At 44.6% G+C, this 21,319-nt stretch overlaps 1 protein-coding gene across 1 annotated transcript in view; it reads right to left on the minus strand.

Annotated features, from left to right (window-relative positions):
- Nucleotides 1-112: 112 nt before the first annotated feature.
- The window catches only part of plcl5 (phospholipase C like 5), a 68,701-nt gene continuing 47,494 nt past the window's right edge, over nt 113-21,319 (minus strand). The window contains 7 exon segments of the mRNA XM_053443461.1: nt 113-1,230; nt 1,232-1,372; nt 1,374-1,517; nt 1,519-1,550; nt 5,288-5,398; nt 12,889-12,964; nt 17,378-17,581. Of these exon segments, the coding sequence (XP_053299436.1) occupies nt 1,111-1,230; nt 1,232-1,372; nt 1,374-1,517; nt 1,519-1,550; nt 5,288-5,398; nt 12,889-12,964; nt 17,378-17,581 (828 nt within the window). The 3' untranslated portion in view covers nt 113-1,110.

Here is a 21,319-nt window from a genome sequence, read left to right on the forward strand (position 1 = left end):
CCAAAACACCAACTCACGTAACGTCACACACACACGCACACACGCACACACACACACAGCCCCTGGGGGAGAAGACGAGGAGACCCTGTCGGGGGCGAGAGTCCAGCCTCTAACAGGCTAGGGTCACATATTCCAGTTGTGATTGGCTCAAGGATGCGGGCTAACTCCACCCCGGGGACCAAAACACCAACTCACGTAACGTCACACACACACGCACACGCACACACACACACAGCCCCTGGGGAGAAGACGAGGAGACCCTGTCGGGGGCGAGAGTCCAGCGATTAAATGAAAATTAAATCCCAAGGAATGACACTGGAGATGTGTGGGGATTTATGGAGGTTTACACCAGCAAGGGGATGTGAGCGGAGCATCTACCCAGCTGCATGTAGGTTTTTCTTTTCTATATTAGCTCCACAGCTCCCTCGGTTGTGCTGAAACGGTCATCTGTGACTCCTACAGAGCTGGGCTAGGCAAGCTGCTCTACTTTGTGCACTTAAATCAAAACAGCATCCTCTTCATTGACGGGGAGTGAAGGATGGCTTGAAGCTTTGTGTGTAGGAGGGAGGAGGATGAGCATGAAGAACCAAAAAGCTGAAAGACAAGCCAAGGAGTCTCCAGAAATGAAAAAGGCAAATTTGTGGCATTAAATCGCCAATGTGAGGTAAAGCCTGTACCCACAGAGCTAGAGTACATAGTGGAGGGGCATGTAACTAGCACTGTCCAGAGAGAGACAAGGATATCCAACCTACATGATCCATCTATCAAACGCATTCCAAAGTCGGAACACAAACCTTTTGACAAGAGAGGAAAGCAGAAGAGACCAAAACCATCTGGCTCAGATGGAAATGAAAAATAAACCTTTATGAAGGTCACCTTTCCAGTGTCAGGTCTCTTCTTCCCTCCCTCTTCTCAGACTTGTGTCTCGCTCCTAACACGACGAGTCTTCCTCGTCATCATCATCATCTCTTTCACCCTTTCCATGACTTTCTCCATCTCCCTGTCGTTACCGGCCTCCTGCTTTTCTTCTACACCCTTCTGCATCTCCGCCTCATTCTCACCCTCTCTGTCTCTCTTTGGGAAAGATTCTCTGTGGGCACAGGCTGCGGGTCAGCAGGAACCCACTGGATCGCCGCCGACCAGTCTCCATCTCGGGGGAGGCTTCCAGAGGTCCTGCCACTTCTGCTGCTGGCACTGGAACTGAAACGGATGCTGAGTTATGGGCGGGGGGTTGAGTGTAGGCCGGCGGTTTTGAAACAGTTTGAACCAAAGGGAGGGCTGGTGGCTGGGGCTGTGGCTGGGGAAGGGGATGGAGGTAGGCCGGAGGTGCAACCTGGGGCTGGTGCAGTGGCGGAGGCTGTGGGTGGGGCTTTGGCCTGGGGCTGCTGCTCTATCTGGACCTGCTGAAGCGGGTGGTGGTGTGGATGAAGCTGGTCCTGGGGGGAGGAGGCTCCGTTTTTACCGAGGCCGCAGGACTGAGCTGCACAGTGGATCTGACGCAGGTTGTCCAGGGCCTCAACTCTTAGCGTGTTTCAGCAGGTCGGCCTGGCCTGAGGTTGACACAGAGGGGGACAGAAAGAAAGAGAGAGACAGCTTGGTGAATAACACACTAACCATATCGGATTATAAGGCAGCGATAGCATCAGGTCATGTCTCTGATTTCCAGCTCTGTTCCTACTTTGTACCTTCGCCAAGGCAATATGTTTTCACTCCCGTCCACTTCTTTGTTTGTCCGTGAGCAGGATTACACAAAAGCAGCTGAAAGGATTTCAATTAGACTTGTGCTAGGATGTTGTGTGGGTCAGGGAAGAGCCCATTCAATTTCGGTGCAGACACAGGATTTTATTTTCTCCTCTCTATCAATTGAGAGATAGGACGTTTTTTCTACAATTGCCCCTTTCCAAGGTAATAATAGAAAAAAAGAAGCAGACAGATTAAAGGAACTGACATTTGTGAGTGTGTGTGATTTGGTGTAAACGGCTGGATCCAGTGAATATACATGTGGTTCTATAAGGAGACTGTTGGGCCTGTTGGGCAGATGTTTCCACTCTATTCAGTGCTAATGTAATGCCTAGAAATCATAATCCCCAAACTACCTTGCCAAGTTAAAGATGAAGGAGCGAAAAACACTGATAAAAAGTTAACGAGGACTATTTTGTCCTGAGAGCATTACCTAATAAGTGGCAGAAGGGGGCAGTAGAAAGCCACTGAATGAAGGCTTTTGGTTGCCTGCCAGCTCTTCCAACTGCTTCACTCATATGGTGATAATGTTATACACATTTCTGTAATTTATTTGGGAGCACTAAGAGATGAATCCCTGCCATATGGTGGAGGAAGTGGTCGGGGCAGGCATCCCACTATACAGCACTGTCAAGTCCTTCTGGGCGGCTGCCATGGCTGCCTGCCCCCCCCCTCCTCAGGCTTGCTGTCTCTGCCATGTGGGAACGTGGCAGTTATTTCAATGTGTGAGGTACTTATATTATTGGAACTGTGAAAAAAAAAAGGAAAAAAAAAAAGAAATGCGGACCACATGCTTTCACAAACTCTCTCAGGCCTCCTCTCCAGCACTTTCTGTACACCAGCACTCCTCCAACATCTGTTCCCGAAGCAACTTGACAGCAGTTGCCTTCACATCTGTGCATCTGCATGCTTTTCCCTCCCTCCCTCCCACCGAACTCCTCTCTGACTCTCTGTGACCCACTGTGACAGCTCATTGGGCCAACATTCCCAGAGAAGAGGCACAGGCTGACCTGCTCTGCACCAGGCCGAAGTGTACGTGTTGCAAGGGGGCGAAGATCTCGGAGCGGCGAGATAGGCACGACGTGTCTGACATACTGCGTGAGGTGCTGCCCAGCACACAACACACTACGCTCTACCCCCTGGTGATTGTTAATAAGCTGCAAGTGGCCTTTTTACCTGAGCCACTCCAGAACGCAAACCATGAACAGAAATGAGAAAAAATATTTATGTAAGTCATGACTCACCGGAGAAGCTTGTTTTTTTGGGTTCCCGAGCCGAAAATCGGAACGGGACTTCAATTCAAGTATTTTTACCCCTACGACTGGCCTAAAAGCTATTCATGGGGGGGGGGGGGGCTAACCACCAAATCCCACTACTATAACCTCATTAAACTCGAGGGTATAATCCCTGCCTTTTTTACCAGAACTAGTCTGTCAATCCTTGGGGTAGAAATTGGATTGTCAATAACCTTCCTTGAGTAGATTATTTTAAGGATATAGACAAAGAAAGATGTGTGACGGTGGATCATCAGTGAAACTGAGAACTATGCATCTCCACCAGACAGTTTTATGAATGGTTTCACTGGAACACAAAAAAATCTGGCCTGAAGCATCAGGAAATGAGAGATTGTAAAACAAACGGAGGCCAGAGGTGATGCAAAGAGTTACCACTGCAAATTCTGAGCTATTTCAACAGGAGATAATTCATTATGTGGAATTAATTATGTGCCCCAAAAACTACTACCTTCGCCTAGGTCATGTTTTCACACATGTTAGTTTCTTTGTTGTTGGTGAGATTTTTTAGTTTTTCAATTTATGCATAAACTAAAGAATGGATTTCCACGAAACTTGGTGGAATGATGGGATATGGGTCAAGAAGGAACCAAGTCAATTTTTTGTTTTTTAAACATTGCAGTGATTTTGTAATTTTCACCAATTTACCCAAAATTAAATCATGCACCTTGATAAAAAAAGAAAAGGGGACATTAAAGGGATTGATATGAGCATGTTCAATTTGATGCAGATTGAAGGGTTATGTACCCGTCGGATTAAAATATAACACTGGGGTTGATCATACTGTTCAGGTTGACATTTGCTTCAAAGCCTCTTCCTGTTTATCTGACTTGTGTTTTTCATATGACAGGAAGGTTCAATGTGCGACAGTGCAGTATCACTTGGCAAAACACCCTCATTCACCATGACAGCTCCTGTCTGTAACTGGAACTACGGACGGAGAAGGCGTCTGGTGACAGGGAGAAGAAGCGTCTCTCAGATTCTCTTCCTCTCAGCTCCCCACTATCACAGCAGCAGGCGCTTCCCCCCATGCTGAGGATCCGGAGACACTAACCGGTGAAATAACTGGGCAAGACTGCCAGTCTTGGCAAACAGGCAACAGGCTCCCACAGAATGTTCACCATGAGACACAGATTACAACTGAGGAACGGCAGAAAGAGGAGGAGGAGGAGGAGGAGGAGGAGGAGGAGGAGGAGGAGGAGGAGGAGTTATATGGACGCCAAGATGCCTTAATGTAGAGATTTAAAAAATTGGACACAAGGGAGGGGTGGGAGGAGTGGCGTGGGTTTAGGAGTGAATGGGAGTTGGGGTGACATTGGGATTAGGTCCTGGTGTCCACCTGTCATGCTACTTAATTCAAATTAATCTGGCTGGTGCACACAAAGCGACTCTAATAATTTCAGAATAACAACAGGAGAGTATTTTATATTTATATTTTAACACTGATCTACAAGTGGAATGTCCATAACGTTAAAATGCATCAAAAACATTGATTATGCATTTGTCATTTACAGCTTCCTAAATATATAAACTATTAATAGTGTAATAAAAACAGGAGAGGTAAGCAATAGAACAGAGTAATTGTTATTGACAGGAACTGCCAGTTGCTCCCTTAATCTTAGCTTTAGGTGCTTTTTGATGAGACTGACATGAAACAGGAACAAAGCAATCAGACGTGTACCTGAGCTGACACTCCAGTGGGAAGCTCAGCCAATTGGGAGCTTCCTCACTCAATACCAAATGATTTCAGGGTGATGAGATGAGATAAAAATATCCCAGCTGCTCTGTCCTTACTTAGCCAAACAGGCCCACAGCGCAGCACTGGTCTCGCTGCATTGAACCAATAAGATGAAGGCATTAGGCAACCTTATCTCCCGTGTCACGGGACAGGCAGAGACAAGAATGCATCCTGCTGAGCATCGTCTGTGTGAGCAGTCCTATCGTATCTTGTCAAGATGGTTACATAAGCAAATAAATAAAACAGTACTTGGAATCAGCAGCAATTAATTAAGAGATTTAGGGATTACAGAGGAGGAAAACACTATTAGCCCAGGGAGCCTTCTTAAGACACCATGTAGTTTAATCTCCGGGTTGAGGATTCCTTATCCAGCTCGTTATAGTCTCTGATACAATCGCACATGTTGACATCAATCAAAGGTATTATTACACACACTGGAGATAAAGTGCAGTTATGGGGGGAGGGGGTCTCTGTTCTGCTGTAGACCACCTGTGAGTGCATGGTTCAGTGCGTCTAACCTTGAGCACAGTGATGTTCCACGCGTAGCTCTCCATGGCTTTCTGGAGTTTGCGGCCTTTCAGGCCCTCCTTTGCTCCGATGCGATGCAGGTCCTCATGGAAATCCAGACCTGGACACAGACACACGTGACATATACATGTGTTAAACAGAACTTTAATAGAAAATATGTTTCAGAAAGTCCTCCTGTCTTTCAATATCACATAAATACGGTCTATGGAATATTAATATTTCATCCAGGAAAAAGCACTCGATTTGAACCCTATTAGAAAAGTTGAATTGATATGACCTTTAAGAGTTGCTGTCCTTGTTGTCGGTAAAAAGTCAAATAGAAGTCTATAGAGGTCATTGATATTTGCTATTTCATAAAGTCGAAAATACAGAGACATAAAACATAAATGATTGCAGACCAGTCTTATTTTAGTTCCAGTTCATTATCTACAGTAGTTAATGATTAAATAGCAAAGAATTGCAACAAAAAAGCCAGCAGAACAAAAGGCATTGAACTAACTCCTCTGGTGAATGTCACGCAATTCAATGGGTTGAATTACTGTAAGGGGGTCAGATCGACGAAGTGCAATGCAGGGGAACCTCTAATTAATCTATGTGTAGGTCTGGCTTCATTTATTTAGACCGTTACTAATCCTCAGAGCTTTAAGAACATACTCCTCCTAAAGCTGTAAGTCTCTGCCCGCATGTCAGTCTGTGCCCTGACCACTGGCCTGACGCCACCGCAGCACTGAACCACTGCAGAAACCGACAAAACATGAAGCGCAGTCACCGCTCTTTAGAACTCAGCTTGTGTCTGCCACCTCCGTATAATGCAACACGGCTCAACAGCAACACAATAATAAGCAACAGCAACTCCAAAATAATGAACGGTTCTCTCCCCCCCCCCCCCCCCCCGGTAAGGCTTAAGAGTTCCCCTAAATTCAATCAGGCCACACTCAATTGCACCCACTCGCAGATGAAGTTTACTGCACCTCAACTTCAGTCAAGTCTTTTTAAACTGATTTTCATTGGGGAGCCAGATAATGACCTCAGTCCAAGATCCTGACATAATAGCTTAATTATACTGAACAAAACTAATTCTTGGTTTAATATTTAATTCTCCGCTTTTTATTTGCTGTAGAGTACGCCATGCTCTGTCTGTTTCCCGCTGCAGTCACACTGTCTCCTATTCGACACAACCAAGGGCTAAAGTAGAATGATCAGGACGGATGTTGCTGATTGCCAGTTTCATAAATAGCTAGAATGACACCTACCTCTGCCTTATAAAACCATGTTTGAACTAGATCTGGATTTTTAGCTGGATCTGCACCAAATATCACACACTCATGAATATTGGAGCACTAAATATGCCTGATTGCTTTCATCTAGATCCATTCATTTATCTGAGTAATCATAGAAAATTTTGAAATGTGAAGAAAGTGCAAACATTTTTTTTCCTGGATCCGCACCCTGATTCTGATCTGCACGTCACTTTGTGCGCCTGTTATGTATTATGTGCGTGAGAGTGTGCTTCATACATGTTCCGCAGCTAACCCCCCCCCCCCCTCTGGAACTTGACCTCAACATAACTGTATGTTTGACACTACGAGAAACTAATTTCCCCCAATAATCTGCAGAGCAATTAAAAAGGATCAAGAGGTCAACCAGTAAATCCAGAAAACATCCTCCCTGGCCCCCAGTGCGCATCAGAGCCCGGGCCCCTGTTCTCTCATTTCCATATAAATGATGATGTGGAGCCAGTGCCGAATGTCTGTTTCTAAGGATGGAAGTTGTGTAAACAGGGTTTAGGGCTGATTTGATCTTGTAATCTGGTGTATGGGTCTCTGCTGGTGCAGAGCCGAGTCAAGGCGGGTTTGTGATCACAAGACTTGGGGAGTGAGGCCGGCAAAAAGCTGAATGAGGGATGAAATTAGCTAGAGGCGGATTGTCGCAATACAGCCTCTCCAAGCATTTTAATTACCAATTATTAGTTATGTACTCCCTCCATGGCTGCCTTTCTTTAGTGTCACTAAAAGTGAACTTTGAGTTAATAAACAGAACAAACTGAATGCAGCTCCCGCAGCAAATTCAACAACAACAGGCAGAGAGAAAAATTGGTGCTTAGATCGACAAAAAGACGAAGAGGACAACAATATGTCCCCTCTGAGTATACACTCACACACAAAGCCCCGGTTAGGGCTTATAGTCTCTGCATAGAGCAGAGAGGGGCTTTGGCTTTGTAATGACAGCTGCCGCTGCAACTCTCATACTCCAAACACACAATGCTCAGATAAAGGGAAAGAGAAAGGTAAATAAATGAAAAATAAAAAATAAAAATAAAACAGAATCTCAAAGCTGGATCTGATGGAAAGGAATGATGAAACCAAAGACGGGAGAAAGGGTGAGAGGGAGAGACAGTCGGATCAGTGTTTCATTGATGTCGAGTCATACACACTGCAAAGCCCAAGCAGAATATCATAGCTGCAAAGAGAGAGGGGGATTTTCAAGCTGCGGATGAGCCAGGGCAACAATTACTGCACAAAGCCAAGGAGGAATGGAGAGAGGGAGATGTCTTCATCCCCTCAATCTCCATGGTAATGGAACGGCGTGGCCTCAGACCATATACCTAACACAGTGGTGAGTCAGGGAGTCTGTGCATCGATAAATAAGCACAGTCAGGTTTGCAGGGAGGCAGCATCTCTGAAACCCAGTAGATTATTCTGTTTTAACATGGCTGGATGCAGGGCCACGTTCAGACCGGACACCTGAACGCCTCACAGTTAGGTTGGGCATCGTTTGTTTTCTCTCCGAAACCGATGCTAAAAAATTACTTAAAAAATGGTTCCGGTGCCTTAACGATGCCACAAAAAATGTGTTCCTTTCAGAAAAGCCAAAAACAAATGGTCAACGATAAGAATGGGTCTTTTATTGCTAAGGCAAATTGGAATATGAAATTGAACATATTTACTTTTAATAGTTTAAATAAATATCTTCTTCCTCTTCTTCTTCTCTCAAATAACTGGCAGATCGCAAATAACAAGGTGCATACCGCCACCAACTCTACAAGCTGGTGCTCCCCGCTCTCGGCCATTGAAATTCTTTCCCACAAACTTCAGCCACACTTTTGACCCCCTAGTTTCAGGCTTTTGCTGTTGTGTGGGACTCGAGTTTCAGGTAGCTACTAGGTAACTGGAGGCTAACGTTTCGCGCTGCCAGAGCCACTTACAGAGTGTCTTGTTTACTATGCACATGCTGTAATGTTTATGTTGCCTGTAAGCAGGGAACAGCTCAGGCACAGAAATCTGCATTGTGATCCGGTCCAGTAGGTACCGGCTGTGTAGGAAAGGATTTCGGTACCGATCCCTCCTCAGCGCATATTGAACACAGAGAAATGCTTAAAGATGCGCAGGAGCACAGAGATGTCGTATAAATGGCTTAATTGAGTCATTGCTCGTCTCTGAGGCACTATCGCCTCAGTCTTTCTGCGAAGCTCTCTCATGACAGACTTTCTTAAGGAAATCCCAGAATGCTGAAGAAGCCGGTGCAGCAGAGGCTGGTTAAGAGATGGAGTTGGAGTTGTGCTCTCCATGCACATATTAAATATGTTGGCATTCACATAAACAAGTCAGAGTGTACTGTACTGTACTGCACACACACACACACACACACACACACACACACGAAGTGGTAGCATCTGGAGGTGCCAGTGGGTGCATCCCAGCTGTCTATCTGGTCCCCTATTAGTGGTGTGTGCGATGCAGAACCATCAATAGTGCCCGGGGGGGGGGATCATCAAGCACCTCTCCATTCTCATCAACACGTCAGCCTCACTGCCCAAATTGAACGGATTAGCTGCAATAATGACTGGGCATAAACTAAACACGGGAAGGAAACGAGGAAACAGAGGCCGGGGCAGCTGGGAAATGGAAAAAAAACACAGGGGTCCGAAAATGTCCATTCAAATTTTCTGGCAACGCTACGTGTGATGAATCTGCCGACGTTCCAGCCATTTTCATTTTGCTCATATTGAGAATTAGAGGCAAGTGAGGAGGTAAGAGGTGAGTTCAGGTCCCTCATTTTAGAACCGTCACCAGCCTGTCATTTTGATTATGGCTTTGTCACAACAGCATTTAGCTGATGAGCACAGCACACTTTTAATGACCGGGGCTTAAGTGTCAAGTTCAATCAAAGGCCTCGCAAACACTCTCCCACATTCCCTCTCTGATACTGACAGCTCGTCCTCTAATAATACCCTTTACCACTTCTCACACTGCCATTACATCAAAATTATACCTTTTGGCTTTCAGATCGATCATAAAGACAAAACCCTAAATTCCAGGCAAAATCCTCCATCTCGCGCCTCATACTCTGTTCCCACTCGCCGATCATCTGTCTGCGATTCAGCCTTTTTGCTCTTGTCAACGTCAGTTTGCACAAATTCGTGGGGCTTGCGAGTCGCCTTCTGATGAGAGCATTCAGAGCTTGTCAGTCTGTCAAAAGAGGTAAACTCGTGCCTTCCGAGGCCGCCAAGAATGATGGAGGGTTTTGACGGGGAGCTACGAGTTCATCCAAATGTCCTGGTGGCTTTTCTCCCGTTCTCCCGAGGATGAGAAATGCTCATAATGAACTGAGACGCAGGCTAAACAAGTCAGAGATGACAGAAAAAAGGGAGAAAACCCATTTAGGGCGGAAGGCTCGCGCTGTAGCCTTTGTGCGGGGAGACAGGTGGATCTGGGTATCGTTTGTTTAGATCCACCGACTTTGTCATTGTAAAATTAGATTGAAGTGGCTTTCCTCAACCCGCTCAACCTGTCTATCCATCACACGTTCAGCAACATAGAGGTCTAGTTGTAGCACTGTCACAATGAATTATTCACGGTCTACAGCAGCTTAGCAGTTTTTTAAAAACTACATAACTCCATAAACATTCTGACTGCTAGATAGAGGTATTACATTTGCGGTAAATAACAACAATTGAATCTCGATGGACAATTGTGAAATATATATGCAGGGAAAAGCAGCGGCACATACACAGACCAACAGGGACCCGAGGAGATGGGAAGCAGATGGAGAGGGGGAAAAAAAGGAGAAGCAGGACGTGTCAGAATTCATATCGAAAAACAATTGGTGTATTAGTGCTGGAGGGAGATTATTATTATCGAGATTGAAAAATGTTGACATATTTCCTCCATCAAGAGATTCTTCCATCTGGAAATTCTCTTAAATGCGATTCATGCATCACAAGCACAGATAGCAATTTATATATGCTTCATAAATGGACAGTATTTCATACTTAGTGCTCCGTGTGATGATGTAGTTGTTATATATTAGCGTAGTCAAATGATGGCAGTTCTGAGATGTGACAATTGTGCATGAGCCTGAAATCGCAGTGTAATTATGAAAAACTGCTGTCAGACTCGCTCCGTTCTGTCTTATGAGCCACAAATCAATTCAGAACTTATATTCCCTAAGGCCTACAAGGTTCAATTTAATTTAAAGTTTAAAAACGTTATTTCCCAATTTTGATTTGAGGCGATAGGTCACATTTCAAAGCTCTTTTATACATGAAGAGGTAAGTAATTGGAATTTGGCAAACAGTGTTGGGGCATCTGCTCTTCTGGCAGCCTGCTGTAACGCGACATAATGGCAGAGAAACGGCTGCTATCTGTGCATCATAATTTTAATTCCATTATTTTCTTCTGCCTCACTTATCACTATCAAAAGTACAGCGGAAGTCTGGACGCATGGATGAGCGGACATGGAAGGGATGTGTATTTGAGAATGGCGGTGGTTTGGACCGAGGCGTGCGTGTGAGCGCCGGGGGCAGGGGAGTGGGAGCAGGCGATAGGGAAAGTGCTATGTTTGGCCTGCAGCTGAGGCCCCTCAGGGCTGTCGCTGCAGCCCTCCGTCCCATTGTATCGCTGTTACATAAGGCTGCTGCTCTTATGGCAACTCGAGATTGGGGAATTGCTTTGTTTTCACTTCTGTTGGAGGATGACATGCCCCTCCAGAAAACAGTTCCACCCCTTGGGCTATTGAAGCCCTTTTCAAAAGACATTTAATTACAGCTCGTAGTTGGATTTTCCAACTCTGGTTCCTAAATTGTTGACATTTTGATAGGTTTTCACCTGACGGCAGCAGTTAGCCAAGCAACTAACTCCTGGTATCCAGCTACTGCCGCTGCTGAGCGTGTGGTCGCGGCTGTGTGTGGGGTATAAGTGATCTGCCTTCGACCAGTTTGAAGATGCCTCGAGCTCCGGGCTCGGGAACCTTGGAGCCAGGGGGACAGCTTTGTGATTGAAGCTCCTACGGCTCAACCCACATCCCCGGGTAACCGCACAGCACAGATATCAACCAGGATGGTTGTGGTGGGGTGGAGAGGGAGCAATGCATACGCCTGCCTCTGTGGGAAGCCAGGGAGTAAAGCTGGGTATAGTGGTTTTAAATTGGCTTATCAGCCTCGGGATTTTGGGTTGGCATGTGCCACAGAGCGAGCCTCCCCTGCCTACTTTCGGTTTATCATGCAAAGCAAAAACACACACAAACTACAAATGGCTTACCGCGTTGACACACACTGCTGTGAGGTCTATTCTAGGCCTGAATCCGTCAGTTACATACTCTGTGCCTACAGCATTACAATGAGGCACAGACATAGAAAATGACGATGTCGGTATTCAACTTATGTGCTCCGATTCGAGGAGTTCTTCAGCCGAGGCGCTGATGTGTGGCAAAGAAGAAAAGCAGATGAGACAATTAGTGCTGAATGCAAAGGAGGCTCGGGATGACGGGCCACAGGATTCCGTGATTCTCTCTCTTACTGATGATCTTATTATAGGGAGTCTTACAGTTTCACCTAAAGGTCAGACCCTTTACACCAAACGCCCTTAAAAGAAATCTCTTAAACAAAGACTAAACACCTTTTCAATTTGATCCCTCTTTTTCATCCCCAGCCCACCTCTCCCTGTGTTGGGTTCTGCACTGGTAGCCTAGGCCGATGCCTGTTGTCGATGCATTTTCAAACGTAAACGTAGTGGTGTGGATGAAGCCTTTTTTCTTTTAACCTTCCCTCTGAAATGATAACTACACAGTGCAAACTCATTGACGATGGCCTGCTTTATCAGCAGCAGCCACTGTTTTTGATGGAGATGCTGAAGGAGCGGATACACTACACTCAATCTACTCACTCTATTAGCACGCAGATTTATGCAGTAATAGCACACAAGCCACTCTAATCTTAAAAGAGAGGAGCTGAAGATATTTGGCTCCTCAACTGATTTAAAGTTACTTGGTGTCTTAGGATCTTATTTTTCTCTTAAACAAATAAGTAAGAACTGCCTGTGAGGGAGATAATGGATTTTGTCTGACACAAATCTTGTCCTTGAATTTTGAGTCATCTGGCGCACAGCAGCAGACAGATCTACATGATCCTGCCTTGTTTGACACTGATGCTGCTGCTGATTTTCTGAAATGTCATCAGAGATTCTAAAACAGGCTAAGCTCAGAACTATATATCATTCAAATAAATACCAAAGATTATCAGCTTGCATTACGTTGTGAATGACACTAGTAATGGATGGGAAGTTGCAGCAGAGGAGCGTTGCTGAGACGTACCTGCCCGTTGTGCTTGTGTGAGCTTGGAGTGGACCACGTCAGCCGACTCGATCAGTGTTCTGCTGGTTTGGATCATCTAGAAAAAACAGGTTTGCATTGGATTAGTTTTTCATCTCAGCATCGCACCAGTCATCCCGGAGAGCAAAGCAGAGGCCCAGCCAAAAACAGAGCAAAGTTATTTCATACACAATAATCAGAGGTGTTTCAACAGCTTTGATCCCTTCAACAGACAGGCCTCATTTTGGCGTATTTGAGCGGAGATCTTAGCTGCTATGTTTACGGACACATTAACAATTAAGCCTCAACAGGTTTAAGGAAATGGTGTTCTCATGTAAATATGTTTATCTGATTTCTTATTCCAATTAAGCCAGCGTGTAAACAACATAGCAGGGATGTATTTTGCCATGTTCATAGGAAAAAAAGCACAGCAGTCAGTTTATGGTATTTAACGTTATGGGTTTTCAAAATGGAAATTAGGCCTTACATTTTTGTCTTCTCATATCTTCTCTATAACAGACGGTGATATATACTGTACATTTTAAAGCTAAACCAATATGGATTGTTTGGGCCCGATGCAAATTCTGATACAGATATTAAAATAGGAAAAAAATAATTACCAATACCATTATACCAGAGGAAATTTGGCAATGTTAAATTTTTTTTTTATGAAATCCTTGTGATAAAGACTTATTGAGGCTAATTACTATGGCTTTACATATTTTAGGGTTTAACCATAAGCTTATTATAATTAACTATGAATTAATAGAAATAAAACACAAAGTCAACCAAGTATATACAACTTGAAGTACATGAACATAAACATAAAAATTTATTCTGTCAAAACGATTTGATATAGGCAAACATTAATGCTTTATAGTATGTAAAAGGCTCATATAGGTCAGTCAATAAATCAACTGGCTCTAGAACATCAGCTCTCGGTATATGAACATAAAACCACTTCTGCCTGTACAGTATGTTCTTATTCATTCAATATTTATTCCAGCATCCTCAATCTCTTGTACAGCTTGTACCACAAGTCTGTACATACAAGTATAGTGTAACAATCTGGTCTGATTGCTTTCCAGCACCTACCTGCATATCAGATCTGTATGTTTGAGTCTGTTTATATATACATGTGTCTGTACGTGTTCATGTCTGTATCTCTCTCTTCTCTGCTCGACATGGTGTGATGGAGGTTTAAAGCTAACTCCAGGCATATCTGCACTGAATTGACATGTGTATTGGTACCACCAGTGAAAAAGGGAAGTGTGGGAGAGATGCTGCTTCCTATTTCCACCCCCACATTTGCGTCTGACATCACAGTGTGGTGTAGTTTGAGCCCTAAACCTCATCCCACAGGCTGAGGAGAAGCAGCTGGACCAGCCCTTCAGCGCCGAGGAGGAAGCTAATGAAGTTTCACACTCCTGTTTGCAGGGAGACAGGAAGTGGACTCTGCACAAACTGTGTGTGTGTGTGCATGTGCATGCCGTTTCTTGTTCTGCTATCCTAATGAGAGATGGTCTCAGTGCAGACAGTTTTGTAAAGTGAGCTCAGTTTAGACGGTCCCTTCCTCAAGGGGACGTTTGAAACCTCAAGTAAAATCATAAAAATGCAGAGGCTTTGATGTTTAATGCATTAAGTATCCGATGAATCTACATTTCCATGACTCTCTTGCCTACCCTCCACAGAATGGACGTCAGAACTGTGAAATGAATGGCAGCAGTAGTGGAAGTAAGACAAACAACAAATATTTCCGTTGAAAAAAGAGAATAGTCTTGAACGCAGCTTGTCTTGAAGCGACGCTGCATTCTGGTCACGCCTGCCTCTACTGTAGAGGATTTCTTCCTTTGTGGCTGCTGCAAATGATGAGTCTAAAAAGAAGTCCAAGCTCTTTTTACCTCAGCCAAGGACGTTATATTTTTGTCTCGAATTGTTTGTTTGTGTGTTTGTTAGCAGGGTTACACAAAAACTACAGAGCAGATTACCACAGAAACCTGGTGGAAGGATGCGGTATGGGTCAGTAAAGAGATGGATCTGGATTAGGGAGTGTGTCCACACTGACAGTTTGAATTCTCAGAGAACAATTCATGGATGTTGACAAAAAAACGGTATGCTTAGGGAAATGATATGTAAGAGTGTATCCAATTTGATGCTGAGCGAAATACAATTCCAGATTTAATGAATGTTAATGTGTGATTCTGTTGGTCCTTGGTGGAGAAATGCTCTCGCTTTGTGTCCTTTTAGTATCCATTTAGTATCTTTAGTATCTCCATGAGAGGAGTAAAGATGTATGGACAAAATGGAAACCTTATTCTTCTGTACATAAACAATTGCTGTTTTATGTTCAAGCATTTTTGGTATATTGTGAATTTAAAGATCAAGGTACTATTGTAATTCAAATATACAACATCAGTGTGCATTTCGTGTATTTGCGCACATGAGCTTTACTGGCCTCATATTCAGCTCAGCCTTCTAACAGCCACATGAAGGGGAGCATGGACACACATTGCACACTGATACGCTACAGTAAACGGCCTGGCGTTGGCAGTAATGTTGCTATGAGGTCACAAGCATCTACACACACACACACACACACACACACACATACACCCCCCCCCCCCCCCCCCCCCCCCCCACACACACACACACACACACACATCACACATACACACCAAAGAAACCCACACACTGGGTCATCTGTTCTAGAGTGGGGAGCATGCCAACAAAGCCAGTCTTTGGGAAGCAAACACAAACCCACGAACCAAAACATACCCGAGCCTCAGGACAGGACTATGGTTTAATGTACGTGCTTCCTTTTATAGAGAGAGAACAAGGTGCAGGGATATTATTATGCACTGGAAAATGAACAGACAGGCGAGAGCGACAAGACCTGAAAGACTTTATTTCTGACATTTTTGTGATGTCCTTATTAATTGGCTTACAAAACAGACTATTAATCATCCTTATCAATTAAGTACCGAACATGCAATCAGGTAAAATGGACGACAAGAGTTCTTTTTTTTGGGGGGGGGGGGGGTTAAAAGATGTGAATGTGGGTAGATTGGGATGTTTTCATTTCTGGGCGTGAAGCTCAGCTTGTCCCCAAAAGCGTGTACTGTGGACTGGAGCGTGAGAGTTGCTCTGACAGCGCCAGGAAGCCTCCTGCATGGTTAGGGCTTCATAAAAGCCCGAGCAGATGCGTTTTGGGAGCTTCACGCTGCGTCGCCGCTGATGTCACGCACCTCTGGAGGTGTAGGCGGCAGGAGGAGGAGCGCGGGGCCGCAGCAACCTCGTGCCCTCTCCTAGTGACCCACTCCCCCAGCTCCCACCAAGCCTCACAAAGGAGGAGGAGAGGGGAGTAGAAACAGCGGGTGATAACTAATTACAGACAGAGTCCTCCAAGGCCCTTTTGGGCCGTGTCGATGTCAAGTGGTGAAAAATGCAGTGTTCATGTAGGAGAGGAGGCAGGATGGAGAGGGACGTGTGAAATTATACAATGAGAAGCCACAGCTGACAATCTGACTGATCAAATAGGTGGTTTGAGACGCGTTTTAAAACACATCCAGCAAATCAAATGTTAAACAATCCACCATTAAGGGAGGGAGCAAGATAACCATCTGCCTTGTGGAGGCTTTTTCCTGTTTTATTTTTATGAGCCCAGCACCTACAAATATATCTGCACAGAGCAGGAAGTGCTTATCACAGCATCATGGGACAGGACAGACTCTGATATCATACTTGAAAGCCTGAGTGGCTTTTTTTTTATCTTTATCTGTAGTAGAAATGTACTGAGATGCATACGCAGTATAACAAGAGTATTATTGTCTCAAAGGAAGACCTGTGCAATATTCATGACTCCTGTCACAGTTCTGTCTTTTGTCATGCTCCACCCACGCACCACATGTCCCCAGACTGTCTTTCTGTTCCCGGACCCACCTGCTTTCCTGATTCCCGACCACCGGAACCGTTTCTCATTTCTCTCATTTGTTAATGTCCCCTGTGTGCTCTTCATGCTGTAACCTCTCCTCCCTAGTACCTTACTTGCTACTTGTCTACTCTCTGTTACCTGCTGCCTGCGGGCATACCCACACGCATGCTTGTTAGCCTGCTTTTCATCATACGTTCAATGAATCTGACTTTGTAGCACCAGCCTTCTTTTGTGTCTGCAATTGGTTCATATTTACTTATACTTTGTTAATGATTTAAATTCAACACAAAAACTAATGGACGGAAAACAGATCAGGGGTCGGATCCAGGCATGCTTTTTTCACTTTCTTTTATAATTGACATTTTTCAACATTTGCACCAGTTTCAATTCATGGATCTTGATGAAGAAAGGCATTTTTAGGGGACTGATATTTATGAGTGTGTACCACTTGGTGCAGATGATAAAAGAAAATCCAGGTCTATAGATAAGCTGATATATCAGTATCTGTAATATTATAGGTACCAGAATAGGCCTTACAATTTTATTTTGCAGGTCACTTACCATGTCATAGGCGTTGAACACTTTGCGCAGCAACTCAGGTACAGGACCTTGAGCCTCCATGGTCGGGTAGGTCTCGCTCAGGTCCACCGTTACCCTCAGTGACCGCTCACTGTTCGTCAGCCAGCTCGACACTGTGAGGATGCACTGCTTCATGTTGGCCGCGGGGGTCAGGCCACACAGCTCCTTGAAGGACACCGTGGCATTCTGGGAAGAAAAGCAGCAGCAGTGAAAAAAATGCACAAATAAAAACAACAATTCAAATTTTCCAGTTTAAATAAATAACTATAACAACTGTAAACATGGAGTAGATTTTGAATTGGACTGTTGTTGATTTGAAAAAAGATGAGCACCAGTAACAAAATGTCGTTCAAACACCTGACATGCAAGACTTAAAGGAAGGAAACTGATTTTACGAGCTATTGCAGAGATTGATCGTCTGAGATAAACACTGGAGCACTAAACCAACCAGGCATCTCCAGTGCTCCAGGCCCCACTCAAAGGTTCCTGTACTTTCGAAAAACTACAACCCACTGAGCAGGGATTTTTCCTGTGGATAAAAATATTTCCCTGGAACTAAATTTAGACTCTGCTCCCTGAGGTGGAAATGCCTAGTTCCTGCAAGGGATCCCAGTTCCTGTGGAAAGCACTTGTGGTCGAAACCTGGCATATATTGACATAAATATTATAAATGTGTCTGTTGTCCCCGAAAGGTTATTGTACTTGACAAATTAAGTGATCGCGGTCCTAAAGGAATGAAACGTACTGTGACCTTGAGTGAGGAGATTTAATCAGAGTGCTCATGATATTCCCTCAGACCAGAAACAAGATAAGATCGCAGTGAGTGTTTTCCTTTGGCGACAGTGAAATTGGGCAAAATCAGTGTCCCACAATGTAATTCTGCTCATCCTTCTCTTTCTTACTTTCCTCTTGTCTTTTCTCACCTTTCTTTCAGGCTTTGTATTACCTAATCTCTGCCTTAATATGTTCCAGTTTCTACATGGACAACTGAACATTTTACAGAGAACAAAACTACAATTGCACTGAGTTGAGCCGAGGCTGAACAATACACATGATTGTCTAGTTCTCTTAGCAGAAATGTCAAAGTAATAAGGGACGGTCTGATAACCTAAATGTTTTACTTGTCATAACACCAAGTAAAGAATTCAAAAATGCATATAATTAAATATACTCCTGGATCCGCCCATTAGGCTGCATCTGGTCTAAAATTGAATTGATTCTTTCTTGGACCAGACCTCATCCCTCCACCAAGTTTGATGTAAATCTGTATAGTTTGTGTAACTCTACTAACAAATAAACCAACAACTAACATACCACCAAACAGGCAGGGGAGGTAGGTACATTTTGAAATTCAAAGAAAAAAAGGCAGTGGATTTCAGGTTTGGAGCCCTAACAGAAACCATTATCTCATCTTATGTATGTGCCAATCGTTTATGTCTTCCATTTATTCCAGTCCAGTTATATATCCAATGTCATCACTGCCATGTAACAAGCTGAAGTTGGTTCACAACCAATTTTCTCCCCCCAATTGAATCATTTCTTTTCACTGTATCTGCCCGCAAGCCCAACAGTAACCCAGCTATTTGACCATCCACTTAAATGACAGTTCACCATATTCAAGAGCAGCTGCAACTCAATTTAATCTCAACTGTTCTGCCAGCCTCAGTTTTCCTCTCTGTCTCTGGCTCAGTCTCCGACCTCTGCTGTCTGTTTTCCAGCCACAACACGACTAGAGTCTCTGCACGTCTGGGTTCAAAGTCCGCTGCTCCAGCAACCAGGCAACTGTCCCACACAGCGTTTCATTCTTCTGCCAACATGGGAATTTAAGCTGGTTTTTCACAAAGCACCCTTTGGTTAAGTGACAGCATGAAAAAGCGAACGTGACAGAGGGAGGCTGGGAGAACAGAAAGGGACGGAGAAAGACAAAAAAAAAGCAGTGGAGAAGAGAAATGGAGACATGGAGAAGAGTGAGTGTGATGATGAGGAGACGTGAGGTCAGGTAAGAAGGTATACAAAGAGAAGAAAGGGGACAGTACAAGAGAGGGAACAAGCCATTGTAGGATTTTGGGAATCTGTCCACACACTCTGCAGTGTGGGAAACCAGCTGCCTCCCGGGGCTAGACCTCCAGCTCCGCAGGAGAATCCCCACCAACCGCCCTCTCTACCTGAGAGGATGTCACTGTGAGGCTTGACCTTCCTGTGGACCGAGAGAGCGGCCAGGGGATACAATCGCCATCTGAATGCTGAACCTCAGCTACAGTTAACACCTCTTGGGGCAGTTGAGCACGGCCGTGGAGGAACACAATGGTGGAAGCGGGACAGCACTGAGGCTCTGGAATACCTGCCGCTGTGTGACTATGGCCGTGTGCGAATAGCGAGCATGTATGTGTTAATGTCTCAGTGTGGTCTGAGCTGAAGTCATTAGCATTCATTATGCCTCGTATAATTGCATGCATGTGTGTGAGGGACCACATGCATAAATGTTTTTGCGGCATTAAAAGCCATATTGTTTCCAACCCATGGCGTTACAAAAGCCAATGAGAGGCTTGTGTTTTTAATTACTCCCTTCCCCCCACTTTACTCCCCTTCCAACATTCCCAAATGAGAGCTCTGTGTCCGGTTACAACACTGCTTTTGTTTCTTTTTGCCCCTCTCTCTCTCTCTCTCTCTCTCTCTCTCTCTCTCTCTCTCTCTCTCTCTCTCTCTCTTTTTGCTCCTATCTGTGTACCTCTCTCTCTCTCCCTACAGCGTTGAGTTGTGCTGAATGGACCCATGATGGCACACTCACACATTACAGCAAATACAAAATAAATTCCAGGCAGGCAACTCTCGACTAGCTCGATCAACACTTTATGAGGTCCACGGGCAGCAGCACACACTCTACTGCAGAAATAATTGATTTGCTGTGGAGTTCTACACACGAGGCATGGCGACCAATCATGTCTGCCCACTATTCAGTGTTCATGGATTTCCTCAGTGCTGTTAACAATCAAATGGACTTCTTCTTCCAGTAGTTATTCAAGGCACGCCACCTGGATGCTTTGCTGTTTGAGGATAAAAGGAATCATAAAAGAGCTCGGTGGGGTGAAATAACGGCAACATCTAAAGTGTGTGTGTCTGTGTGTGTCTGTGTGTGTGTGTTTACGTACAGATTTCATGGCTCTGGATGGATAGATTTAAGTGAACAAGGGTACAAAAGATGGGTGGCATAAGGTTAGCACTGTCGCCTAACAACACAACGGCTCCAAGATCAAACCAAGGATGTTTGGCTTCAGTTCTATATAGTGGGAGGAATTGGCGATGCGTCGTCCATCTTTAAATACAGCCCATGGTTCGAACCTGTCAGCAAACCAAGCAGAGTCAGGAGTTTGACAAAGACGTTAAACTCGAGTTAACTGGAGACTCTATTAACTGTAGGTGTGAATGGTTTCTAGTCATTCTAAATATAGTCAATCCTGGAATATGCTGGCGACCTGTCCTGCCCTGCCTCTCGGCCCACTGTGAGCTTGTGTTGGCTCCCTCCCACCCGAACCCTCAAAGTTGAAGCTGTAAAGAGAAAGGATGGATGGATGGATGAATGGATGGCTGGGTATGAAAGATATTCCTATCTCTTGTTAATGCAGAGCCTTAGCTTCAAGTCAAGCGATTCAGAAGTTTCCGGTCTGGTTGCTACCTTGTGGGTTGTTGGCCTCAGGCCGTGCTGCTGCCCTCTGGATCCATGGCACCAGGCTCCACACAAATAGCCTCCACAAAGCTTTCACAACACTTTTTACATTTAAAAGGCAAAGGCCTTATTCCACCTTTATTTATCCCTTTCATCACCCTTCCTCTTAAATTCACCTCTTTCATTTATTCCCTTCAACTTTGATCTCTTCATTTCAAAAAGAAACATTTCCATTTCAAACATGAGGTTGGTGTGGTTTG

Source organism: Pleuronectes platessa, chromosome 16, assembly GCF_947347685.1.
Source record: "Pleuronectes platessa chromosome 16, fPlePla1.1, whole genome shotgun sequence".
NCBI lineage: Eukaryota > Metazoa > Chordata > Actinopteri > Pleuronectiformes > Pleuronectidae > Pleuronectes > Pleuronectes platessa.